We start from the raw sequence: 12,403 nt of genomic DNA on the forward strand, positions 1-12,403 counted from the left end.
CAATGGTCTTCAATCTTCAAGTTCTTCGGAATCCAGATCTCTAGCGTAAGTCTCCTCCTCTGAATATTGTTGCCTCTGTCGAATTCCTTTTAGTTTCCAAGAGATGCCTTTTTATAGGGATGAAAACCATATCTTTTAATTTTTCATAATATTTTCAATGGAATCTTCACTAGAATCTCCTATCATATCTTTGATCCAATCTTTCAAATCTTCCCTTTTTCAATTTAATGGAAAACTTTTGTTAAAAATATTCAAAGGAATATTTGATAAAATCTTCAACGATTCAGAAATTCAAAACAACTCTATTTGATATCTCCAATTTATCCCTTTATTGAGCTGAAATTACTGTAAAATATAAGAAGTCTTGTGAGAATATCATTGAAAATAAAATAACAATTTAATTATAATTCTCATAACTTTTAATTACTTAAATCAATTTTATGCTCATATTAACCCTTAATACATAGTAAATTGGAGACTCATCAGTATTTCTTAAACATAAAGCCAGAGTGTGACTTATTTACTTGACATTAGGCTTTCTTTTTTTATAAGAAGACTTAGCTTGACCTCTTTAGAAGTCTAACTTGGCATGAAAACCTATTTAAACTCTTAAAGGCGTTTTACAACAAAACCTTTAAATAGGGCAACAAACTTATTACTAAATAGATTAGCAAGGCTCAAACCTTCATATATGGCAATAAATCAAAGCCTTTAAATAGGTTAACAAGATATTATAATAAAAAATAATACAATAATAATAATAGTAATAATAATTTCTATTTACATAATTAGACTAGTTTGTTAGGACTAAATGGATTTTTCAATGGCTTAAAGCTTGGCCTTTTTTCAACAAAATAGACTTTTGAAAAAGTTTTGGGGCTTTTTAACCCTTTTGTCCTTCATTAATTAATTAATAACAATTTTGCCCCTTTCAAAATTATCTACCAATCTGTCCCTCTTTAATCGATTAACTTAAAGATTTAATCGATTAAATGGTCAAAACTGGCAAAAATAGTTGACTCGAAGATTTAATCGATTAAATATCCATCTTAATCGATTAAACCTTCACAGCCCCCAAGATTCTCTTTCTCTCTCACACTCACCCCACCACTTACTCACTTTGCTACTTTGGCACCCTCTGTTGTATGGAAACTGTTGATAAGATGGGCTGTTGCAGTACCACTGGGATATGTCAATCTGAAGTCTAAAATCATAATCTGTAACAAGGAAAATTACGAAAAAGAAGAAGTCAATTCAACATGCAGTACCCAATGAGCATAATATATCCACTATAGAGAGCTTTATGTCATGCAAGAAAATATTACAATGAGATCTTCAAATTATAATCTTATCCTATATTATGGTGGCACTGGTTATAATCAATGGCTGACAAAGGCTACTTTGAATTTTTTCCGCAAATACAAGGTTATTACTAGATGCCATCAGTTTAGTGTACCTTACGAAGTGGAACCACTGAAAAGAGGCCAAGAAAGCTAACAACAAATAGAAATGCTACCATCCACCCTAAACTTGGGTTCTTAATACCCTTCATAGTGCCAGCTTCAGGATATTGTTTTGCAATATTAGAACGTTTATTTGGGGGAGCAAAAAAAACGATGGAATTGGAAGTGTCCCAGGGTTCGATTCCAAAGGCATAAAAATGAGTGGTTGTAGTATTAGTATTGTCGGAAGTGGTGGGATGGGTGTGTGAGAGAGAGAAAGAGAATCTTGGGCTGTGAAAGTTTAATCGATTAAACATGGTGATTTAATCGATTAAATCTTCAAGTCAACTATTTTTGTCAGTTTTGATCATTTAATCGATTAAATCTTTAAGTTAATCGATTAAAGAGGGGCAGATGGGTAGATAGTTCTAGATACGAGACAAAATGATTATTAATTAATTAATGAGGGGTAAAAGTGTCAAAAAACCAAAGTTTTGGCCTATCTTATTTTTAAGTATGCCCCGACCTTATGCGATTTATAAACCCTTCACAGATTGCTTGGCTACACTTTTAATAATTTTTAAATAATTTATTTATAAATTAAAAATAATATCAAAATAATTATTCCATCAAATTATTGTACAAAAAAATAAAGATAATTTTTTATTCTTAGAGGATTTGTTAATGTTACAAATATTTGGGGAGTTAAATTAGTAGCGCAGTCCTTGTTCCATAAAAAGATCTCATTGGTATGACATTAAAAGCAATTATAAAATTAATTTTTAATTGTTTCTTCACTTTTGTTTTGTAAATTTTATAGTCTTTGACACGCTAAAAATTCAATGAAAATAAATTATAACCCACACAAAAGCACATTTGTGGGGGATTATTTTAGTACCCGAGCGAGGATTTATGAGGTAACCTAGTATTTTGATCTCCTATTTTATTTTGGCCAATCAATATTAAAATTGTTAATACTAATTTTTTACGGGTAGTTCCATAATAATAAAGGTACGTGGCGAATAATAAAAAAAAGTAAATCAAACAAGGAAACAACAGTATAACAATTTTTTCCTATTTAATTTAGATTTTGAGAGTAAATTTTCTGTCACGTGACTGCATGGAACCAGTCAAACGAGCAGCAATATTATTTTTTTGTTTATTGCTGAATTATCCATTGCAAAATGCTGATGTTCACACGTTTTCACGTTTGAAAGACACAACTGGCTTGGCGATGGTGCACGTGCTTTCACGTGTTCTGCGTGCCGTCCATACAGGAAAATAGTTCTTTTTCCCGATTAAGATCGCTGTTCTCTGTACCTTAAATCAAAACTTGAAACCAGTCAAATATTCTACGTAACATAAACAGCATCCTTGCGTCATATATTTTTTCTTTTTGTTAATGAGGCTGAATATATTATTCAGGTTATCTGTTTTTTTTTTAATTTATGAATTTTATAGTTCTCATATTATAGAGAAAATAATTCTTATGTCATGTGAAATTAAAAAAAGTCATATATACTACCTATGTTGCACTGACATCGACATGAGATACGAGATATGACACGACATGATATTTCGATACATTAATTCTAAAAAATATTAAATTTTGACACGTTATGATACGTTTTGATATTATATAATATTTTTAATTTATGTAGTATATATTATATTTAATATTCAATTATTTAACAAAAAAATAAAGCTAAAATCATAATACTCATCAATTTTGTAAAGAAACATAAGATATCTCAAATGTTTATATTAAACTCGATAAAATAGTAATCATAATCCGACGAATCTAATAGTTAGAACTCAAAATGCAATGCAACATAACCTTTGAACCTTTTTTGAAGTTTTTGTAACGAGTATTGTACTGTCGGGAAGTTTCAGAATGTCGGTAAGTGTCGAGAAATGTCAGACACGACACGTTAGGTATTTTGAAGTATCAATGCTTCATAGTGTACGAAACATTATCACAAAAATCGAAGGGTGTATAGAAAAAGGATTTATCATCTATCATTTAACATGACCACAAAAAGTTTCCTACACACACAATATTTTATGGGGCCCGCAGCAAAAAAAAAAAACTTCGGAACGCAAAACGAATCTCTATAACTTAACACAATCATTTTTCCTACAAACATAACTCTCATAAAAATTCATAAAAAAATGTTCCTTTATCATATTAAATGACAATTATAAAACCCTTAATTTATATTGCATTTTTTAAGTAATATAGTTGGCGGCCAGTTGGCTGTAATTTCTTTTTTCTATTTTAATTTTTTGTCATGGAGTTCTTTTTGAATAGTTTTATGTCATACAAAGTTGACCATTCTAGATGATTCTAAGGTAGATCATTCTAGATGATTCGTATTGGCTAAATAATTTGACGAGATCTTGTGTAAGAGAAAGCTCTTAATGGTATACCTGTTAATGCTAATACTATTGAGTTGTGTATTATATAGAATGGCTATAACTTCGTGTCTGTTCCGCCATCATTTTTACAAATAAAAAATTGAAAATAAGAATTACATCTGAGGGAAATTTGGTATTGCGTTATTGCCGTCATCCTTACATCAATATGTGATCGCACACGCCAGTTTTTGCAAACATTAAATATGTCATGTATAAAAAGGAAACCAAATAAATTAATGGACATTTTATTTTTTATCCTAATTTATAAATTTTAAAAATCATGCTAATTATGATTAAGGTAATTATGGGTCTACTAAAAAAGTAAGGTTGTGAATTTTTTTATCAAAATTTATTTTAGCTCCCACCATAACCATTCTTGGATAGTTTCCAGCACAAAATAAATTTTTTTAGAGAGGTAACGTAAAACAATTGATGTCTCCTCGCCTAACAGTTTCAATTTTGAATAGAGTTGTTTCATGACACATTGCATTATTTGTCATTGCTTATTTATGAGACTCTCCATGTTACAACTGGTTGCGCTGATTGACTAAGCTATGCTTGTATAGTTACTACGCATCATAATATGCATGATGCTTCCAACATCACTTGCATTCAGTACTCTGTCTAGGTAATGTACAAAAAGTTGTTGAAGGCCTCAGCTTTAATAATCTCATTAGCCAATTTTACAACCAAAAACTGTGGTATTGAGCCCATTTTCGCATATCATGCCATCAAATGGCGGTCGACAATCTTGTGATATTGGGCCTATGTCTTCTATTGTTTACCTTATAGTAAGAATGAGGCTGCAATCTATCTTACTTGAGCCCAGCCCATTGTTGCACATATTTATATTTTAAAGTTTTTTTTTTTTTTTTTTTTTTCTGGGTACGTAAAGTATTCTTATTTTTTTGCCGAAGTAACCTTAAGACTAAACAAAATGCTTACCCATTTTTTATATGATCAAAAGACCAAAAAGGCGTGTTCACTTACGCTCAACAATTCCCCGTATCTTAAATTCCGTTCGGAATCATATTAACTTTGATATCTGTGATCTTGACACTTTCTTTTCTAAGGTACATAGATTTGGACTTTTTTTTAATGGGAAATATAAGAATAATATTACTGGATATATAATACATCATGTTATAGAGATACAATTTATGGGTCCTATTGTTAAAATAAAAACAAAAACAAAAACAATGATGACTCACTATTTTGTTGAGTGTGTGTAGGACTGATTTCTAGTGTTATGGACACTTATCAAGCCCTTTTTTAATAAAAAAAATCTAGGTAAATGGAGATTTCCTTTATTTTAAATTCAGAATAAATCATTCTTATACAAATATAGACATTTTTAATAATAAATTTACAGTTCAAGTTATTAACAAGTTTGAATTAAGGAACTAAGAGATTGTTACAATGTAAAAGTTTAAAATAATGAAAATATAATTACTTAGGGCCCTATTTATGTATAAAAAGGTCATTTTTTTTTTTGGTAAACTAAAAAGGTCATTTTTTGCTTACAAAAAAAGGGGTCATTTTTATTTAAAAAACAAGTCTGAAAAAATATAACAATTAGATAAATATATTTAAAAAAATTGAAAACTTAAAACTTTTTCTTAGAAGTTAAAGAAAATAATTTTTTTGAAATTTTATTTGAAAAAAAAAAGCTATGAAAAATTATACCATAAAAATACTTTTTCAAAAAACATAAACAAACAGGCCCGTAATCTCAAGATGTCATACAGTGGTTTACCGAAAAAAATAAATAAATAATATCAAGATGTCATACAATGGAAGAAGAAAAAAAGTGTTTTTCTTATAGTCGTACGTCTTTCCTGGATATATGACTCTCTCGAGTCTAGTTACTCTGCCTCTTATTGAATATTAATAATTTGCAGATCACATTCTGATTCTTGCCCCATTTATGGAGAATCTTATTCAGTTACAAGGGATTCATGAATACAACCGAACCTTAAGGTCCCCCACCCTTATTGTGCTCCCCATTCCTTTCTTTCTCTACATTATATTTATAATTTTGATTCATTTGCGGGAACCAGGTTCTTTCTAGAAAATAGTCAGCTTGTTCTAGAAAACCTAGTTCTACAGAAAAATTCTTAAATCATAGTGGTGCATATTGTGTCCTGAATTACGATTATAATAATGTGAGATCATTGATTACCTAATGAAGTGAAAATAAGCAACCTGACTTCACAAAAGGACTCACAGCTCACAAGTAATATACATCTAACATGGCTAAATGACTCACTCGGCTTAACAGGGATTTACATTAGGTTAGACTCAACTTATTATATATAGTTAAATAGAAAAGTTTTAGGCAAAAAAAAGTCTATTTAAAAAATAGATTATAAGTTTTCTTTTAAATGCTGGGTCTATAATCGTACAAGTCGACTTATATTGTATTATTTATTTTAAATATAATAAATGACTTATTATTGTAATAATTTTAAATAATAAAATAATATTATTTTAAGGGAAAAATGTTTGTCCTTTTAAAGAATATAATTTTGTGTCATTTTAGATCTCAACCGTTGATTTCCGTCAATCAATGGTTAGGATTTATTGAATTTTATTGCAAATTAATAATTAATTAGTAAGTTTGACTCAGTAAATCTTAACCGTTGATTGACGAAAATCAAATGTTAGGATCTAAAATGAAATAAAGTTATTATGCCAGACTTAAACAAGCTAACAGGCTTAAACATAACGAAAGTTATTATGCCAGATTTTAAAAAGACAAACATTTTCCCCTTATTTTAATTATTAAATGCTTAACAGGTCTAAACAAACTAACAGACCTAAGACAAAGACTTTTACTTTTTAAATATAAATTATGCTAGACTTATAATTGAAACCAGCACAAGCTAATAGACCAAGTCTGACCAAAAATATTTTATACATGCCAAACTAACAAAAGTCTAGGACAATAGAACCTATTTACACCCCTGGATATATCCTTGTTTGACCTTTCAATGTCCATAAAATTTAAGAATGGTTTTCTCTAGCCTTGTTATTATTTTCTTTTTTAAGATTTTCTGAGCCACAAAGCAATATTTGTTTCCTTGTGCAAACCATAAGTAATTAATTCTCAAATATCGAAAAAGCCCTTAAAAGTGAGGCTAAGATGGCAAAAGAATTTCAAACTTGCAAAGCCACCACCTTGACCATCCAGATACATTGGACACACAAAGTTTTCAATATGGTCCCTGTTTCATGGCAAAGAACCTTGTAATCAACACGTGCCACAAAGATGCTAACGTGGACTAAACAGATTGTATCTTTGTGTCCATTTTTTTCAACCATATATAAACTCAAATTGAGTCTTTACCTTACCATGCATGCAAACCAAGCAAAACACAAAAAAACAAACCAACCATGGATGAAGAAGGATCAAGGGGAAGGGCCAAGGATGACGCCGGAGATGTCCGGTATCGAGGCGTGCGCCGGCGGCCATGGGGGAAGTTTGCGGCTGAGATTCGTGACTCGACAAGGCAGGGTCAGAGGGTGTGGCTAGGAACTTTCAACACGGCGGAGGAAGCAGCCAGAGCCTATGACAGAGCTGCTTATAACATGAGAGGTGCATTTGCAATCCTTAACTTCCCAAATGAATACCCTAGTGGTAGTGGCAGTGCTGCCTCTCGTTCCTCTGCTGCTGCTTCACCATCATCATCATCTTCTTCCTCTGCTTCAAGGAATGCAAATGAGCAAGGAAGACAAGTGTTTGAGTTCGAGTACTTTGATGACAATTTGTTAGAGGAGCTTCTTGATTGTGAAGAAAAAAAGAAAAAGGGAACTTGAAAGGTAGTACTCCTATATAATGTTACTCTAAGATAACGTTACAAGTTTTATATTGATTAAGCATGTAATTCTAATGCATTAAGCGGCGTCATATAGTGATAAAGTATATTATCATTTCCAAGGGATGACGAGTTATATGTACTGTCCCTTTGCTTGCTAAGAAATTAAAACTTGTCTTAACAGGTCAAGTAGTGTGCCCCTTACATTATGTTTTCTTTCGGCCCTTTTCAATATACCATGTTAGACTCTGTTTCCCCTGCAGTTTATATAATGCGAGTTCATTTCTCAAATTCCCAACCATCAAATACGTGCTCATAAGGAGTGTAGTTAGTAGTTATATGACGGTTGACAACTTTTCAATTTTTTCATGTAAAAATAAGCTCATGTTATTGCTATGCTAGAAAATTATTGTAACAATTTGAACTTGATGTCTACATTCACAAGAGATAAAAAAAAAAAAAAAATGAATGCTAACACTAGGTAGTATTTCATTTATATTCGGAGAAGCATAAATATGAGAAGAAGAATAGTCAAAACATGATAAATACAATTTTCATCTTAATTATTTTAGAACATTATAGACCTTTGTATCTCATTCTAAATTCGGAAGAGTTTCACAGACAAAAATTGCAACAGACTAACATAAACCGGGACCAATTTTAGCTAAATAAAAGTACAGTTTGGTTAGATCTTTGGCTTATCGTTAACATTATTAAATATAATCGGTGAATATATTTTTTTAGTCGATTTTAAGATCCGCTCATTTAATATGACAATTTATTACTACAGATGATTTCTACTTTTGGTCTCTAATTTTAATTTATTTTTATCAAAAATAATTATGATTTGATTATACAATAGGAAATGACTAAAAAAGACAAGAAAACAAATAGACCTATTTCGTAGAAATCGTTCCATCCTACTCCAACCATAGCCTCATGAAGGAGAGGAACACATCCTGACGGAGGGACATGGTGGCAAAAGGATGATTAAAATCTATCCTTTAATCTACAATTATAAACCAGTAGCAAGTCACTTTTTAGGTAAACATTTTTGTTTCCAAGGTTCACGCCATCTCCGGGCCATGGATCAAGCCCTTGTTGGAAATCAACAATTGCACTAACACACAAAAATCGGAAAACGAAAAAATGATTTTTTCTGATTTTGTAAGTTACGTCCAGCTTGTATGTACTATATTCACATCACTGTTACTTATTACAAATCACTCAATTTACAAGTAAATATAAATAGGATTTAGAAAAAGATATATGCAATAACCCAAACACAAATTACTAAGAAAAAGATAAATGCAAAAACTCTTAATAAAGATTCTCGTCTATACCTAACAGTCCCAAAGTTTCACAAGCAAGGGGCTACATGGCCCCATGTTTTTTAAAATCCTGCTAACCACCGCCCTACACAATTCCGCAAAAGGCCACCGCAGCAGCAATGATCTCCTCCATAAGCATTAGATCTATCCATATTCATTTTTATCGTGTGACGACTAATAGCAACTGATTTGGAGTGGTGAATTCTTGTTTTCTTGGCTGATCAGTTGCTCGGACGCATCATTAAAACAGTTCAACACCTTCATCATAGTGTCTGATTGCTCCAATGAAGTTTCCCCAAACAGTATCTAATCATAGGCGAAAAACAAATGCCATATAAGAAAATTTCATGGGTTATTTCTAAAATTTTTAATAAGTGCTCATTGAATATGAGTGGTATCCTGACCTTGAGGTTGATTTGTCACCCCTAATCATCTGTTTTATTATTTAAAACAATAAAATTGTTTAAAATATTTATTATGCCATAGGCCATAGCAACTGTTTTTATATATTCAACTTCTCATTTATAGTTATTAAAAAAAAATAAACTCCGCAATTATTCTAGACTGCTCATTATTAAATCTTCATAATCTCAATTAAGAAGAGGGAAATTTCATTTCAACCCTCTGTGATCTTATGTTTATCACTTGACCCCATATGGTAATGAACGTGTCACTTAGATTTATTGTGCTTAAATAATTTATCATTCAATCCCAAGTGATTTCAAATTTTTATTTACACTTATTGTGGTTATAAAAGCATATCTTGAGGGTTCATTTTTTCTCCAGTTGCATATCTGCAGTAAGTCAATACGACGTCGTTTTGGGGCGGAAATCATTGTGTTTTTGTAATTTTAATTTATTTCAGGGTTATAATAGTCTTTATATTTATAATTTTTTGAGATTTCAATATCAAAACGACGTCGTTTTGGAAATAAATGCAAATAACTTATCTGCATTAACTGCAGAAACATTTTTCCCATTACTTAAACCCCTTGTGGTCTTATAAATATAAAAATATTTACTTTTTCTAAATTTATTTTATATAACTATGATATTATCAAATAAAATTATAATAAGATTAAAAACTAAATATTAAATTAAAAAATATTTCAAGTTATTTATTTCAACGTTATTAAACCCGGCCCGGTTATTGACCCGGTCGAGGTATTGGGTCACTGGGTCACTGGTTCAACCAGTGGGTCACTGGTTCAACCGCATGACCCGGTAAGTATATGCAAATCTTCAATTTATATTAAAAAAACTATAAATATACTTAAATACTTGTACAAAGATATACCAATTTCAAATATTTTAATATGAAAATAATAAATTACATATCATTGTCCAACGAAAGATCAATCAAACATATAATATTTGTGATGTTAGTGTTTCAGGTTCAAATCAAAATTTCCTGCATATTGCATAATCAAGATAATATTAGTGTTGTAGGTACATAATCTATGTAAGTTAATAAGCTACAAGTCACTCAAATATTTCAAAAGAAAACAAATTATTTGTGTTTGAGAGTAAAAAAAAAGAAGATATTAATTTATGAAAATAAATTAATTTTTTGTTTTTTTATAGACCGGATCGGGTTACCGGTTGAACTGATCGGGTCACCGGTTTTTACGAAAACCGACAGAGTCGCACCGGGTCACTCCGGTTCTGTAACATGGCCGGTCCAATATGAAAACCGGACCAGTTACATGACCGGTTCACCGATTTCTGGGTCGACCCGACCGGGTCGGTCCGGTTTTTACAACATTGATTTATTTTGAAATTAATTTATAAATTATCTTATTTTTTATTTTAAAAATATATTTAAAAATTAAAAAGATATTATTTAAGATAAATTAAATATAAAAATAAAATATTTACTTTCGTTTGATAATTTTAAAATCGGATAAAAATAGATAAAATAAAATAATTTTTAATTTAAATTTATTTTTGTGTTAAAAATAATTCAATTTTTTTAAAATTTATTTTTATTTATTTGCAGGAAAATAAAATTTTTAATATGTATAAAATTATAAGGACATAATTGATATTATTATTAATCAAAATTAATTTAAATAAATAATTTATAATTTTCGGTATATAATTTTAATTTATAATATGATATTAATACAAGAAAAAGTTGAGAAAAATAAAATAAAAAATTATGTATATATAAGACACAAGGGTCTATGTGATATATTTTTATAACCAAAATAAATATAAGTGAGAATTTGAAACCATAGAAAATTAAATGATATATTATTTAAGCACAATGAATCTAAATAATAAATTTAAAATTACAGGGAATCAAATGATAAATAAAAAATCACAATTGGTGAAAATGCTTAACAAAAATATTGACAATTGGATACTTTGTTTTGACTTGCAAGTTGCAATGCACAAACATTTAACTGTGCGACTTATAAATGATCAATAATTTAGAAGGGTTATATTTATCTCATTTTACATGAGATAAACAACTCTCTTACACACTCAAAAAGAGGTTGGGTCCCACTACTCTTTTTTCTCTCTTACTTATGGGTCTCACTTATACTTTTATTTCTACAATATAAAATAATTTTTTTCTTACCACAAAAAAAATATATCCCAATTTTGAAATAGCGGTTGGTGGTTTCTATTTCTCACTGAACATCTTAGACAAGATATTGTTGCTTCTCTTCTCATTTGTCAGTTTTGTGGAGCCTTAACTCTTATGAAGCGTGCATCAGATCATTTTAATGATACAGAGGATTTAAAAAAGTTTAAACAGACAAATTACACAATAAGTTAATACAGAGGACTAAAAAAAAATTAATGATTATTTTTTTAAAAAAAAAATCATTTTTCTTGTATTTTTGTTATAAAAACCAAGTGTATGTAAATTTATTCTCGCCTCTTCTGACATAAATTACTGGCTCTGCCACTGCTCTTATCATCCATCTTTTGTATGAATTTCTTTCTTTGCTTTAAATTTTGTACATATATACATAATATTATATATTATTTTTTAGCATAGTTAGAATGACTCATTTGACAATAATAATTTCATATCATGAAAAATGAGTTGACTCATGTGATATATATATGTATATATCGTTATTTATTCATTTTGTTTTTCAATATTAAGATAGTAATATGATATTATAAAAAATGAATTGTATTTTTATATATATTTTCATCAGAAAAATTTTATATTTATTTTAGATTATTATTTTTTATTAAATATGAAATTTTGATATTTTGGTTATAATCTTTGTGATTTGGTTATTTAATACACATTGAATGATAAATATATAATTATTTCAAATATAAAAAAAAAATTTATAGTGTTATTATTTTGGATCACTTTGATTTAAATATGTTATGTTATGCCTATATAAATATTTTAACTCAAATT

General features: G+C 29.5%; 1 protein-coding gene across 1 annotated transcript; it reads left to right on the top strand.

Annotated features, from left to right (window-relative positions):
* Positions 1 to 7,256: 7,256 nt before the first annotated feature.
* On the top strand, positions 7,257 to 7,758 carry LOC133313624 (ethylene-responsive transcription factor ERF096-like). Its single transcript, XM_061515021.1, has one exon. The coding sequence runs from the start codon at positions 7,257 to 7,259 to the stop codon at positions 7,677 to 7,679; it is 423 nt and encodes a 140-aa protein (XP_061371005.1). The 3' UTR covers positions 7,680 to 7,758.
* Positions 7,759 to 12,403: the final 4,645 nt, after the last annotated feature.

Source organism: Gastrolobium bilobum, unplaced genomic scaffold (genome assembly GCF_033153095.1).
Source record: "Gastrolobium bilobum isolate Gb01-03AN ecotype WA unplaced genomic scaffold, APGP_CSIRO_Gbil_v1 utg33260, whole genome shotgun sequence".
Lineage (NCBI taxonomy): Eukaryota > Viridiplantae > Streptophyta > Magnoliopsida > Fabales > Fabaceae > Gastrolobium > Gastrolobium bilobum.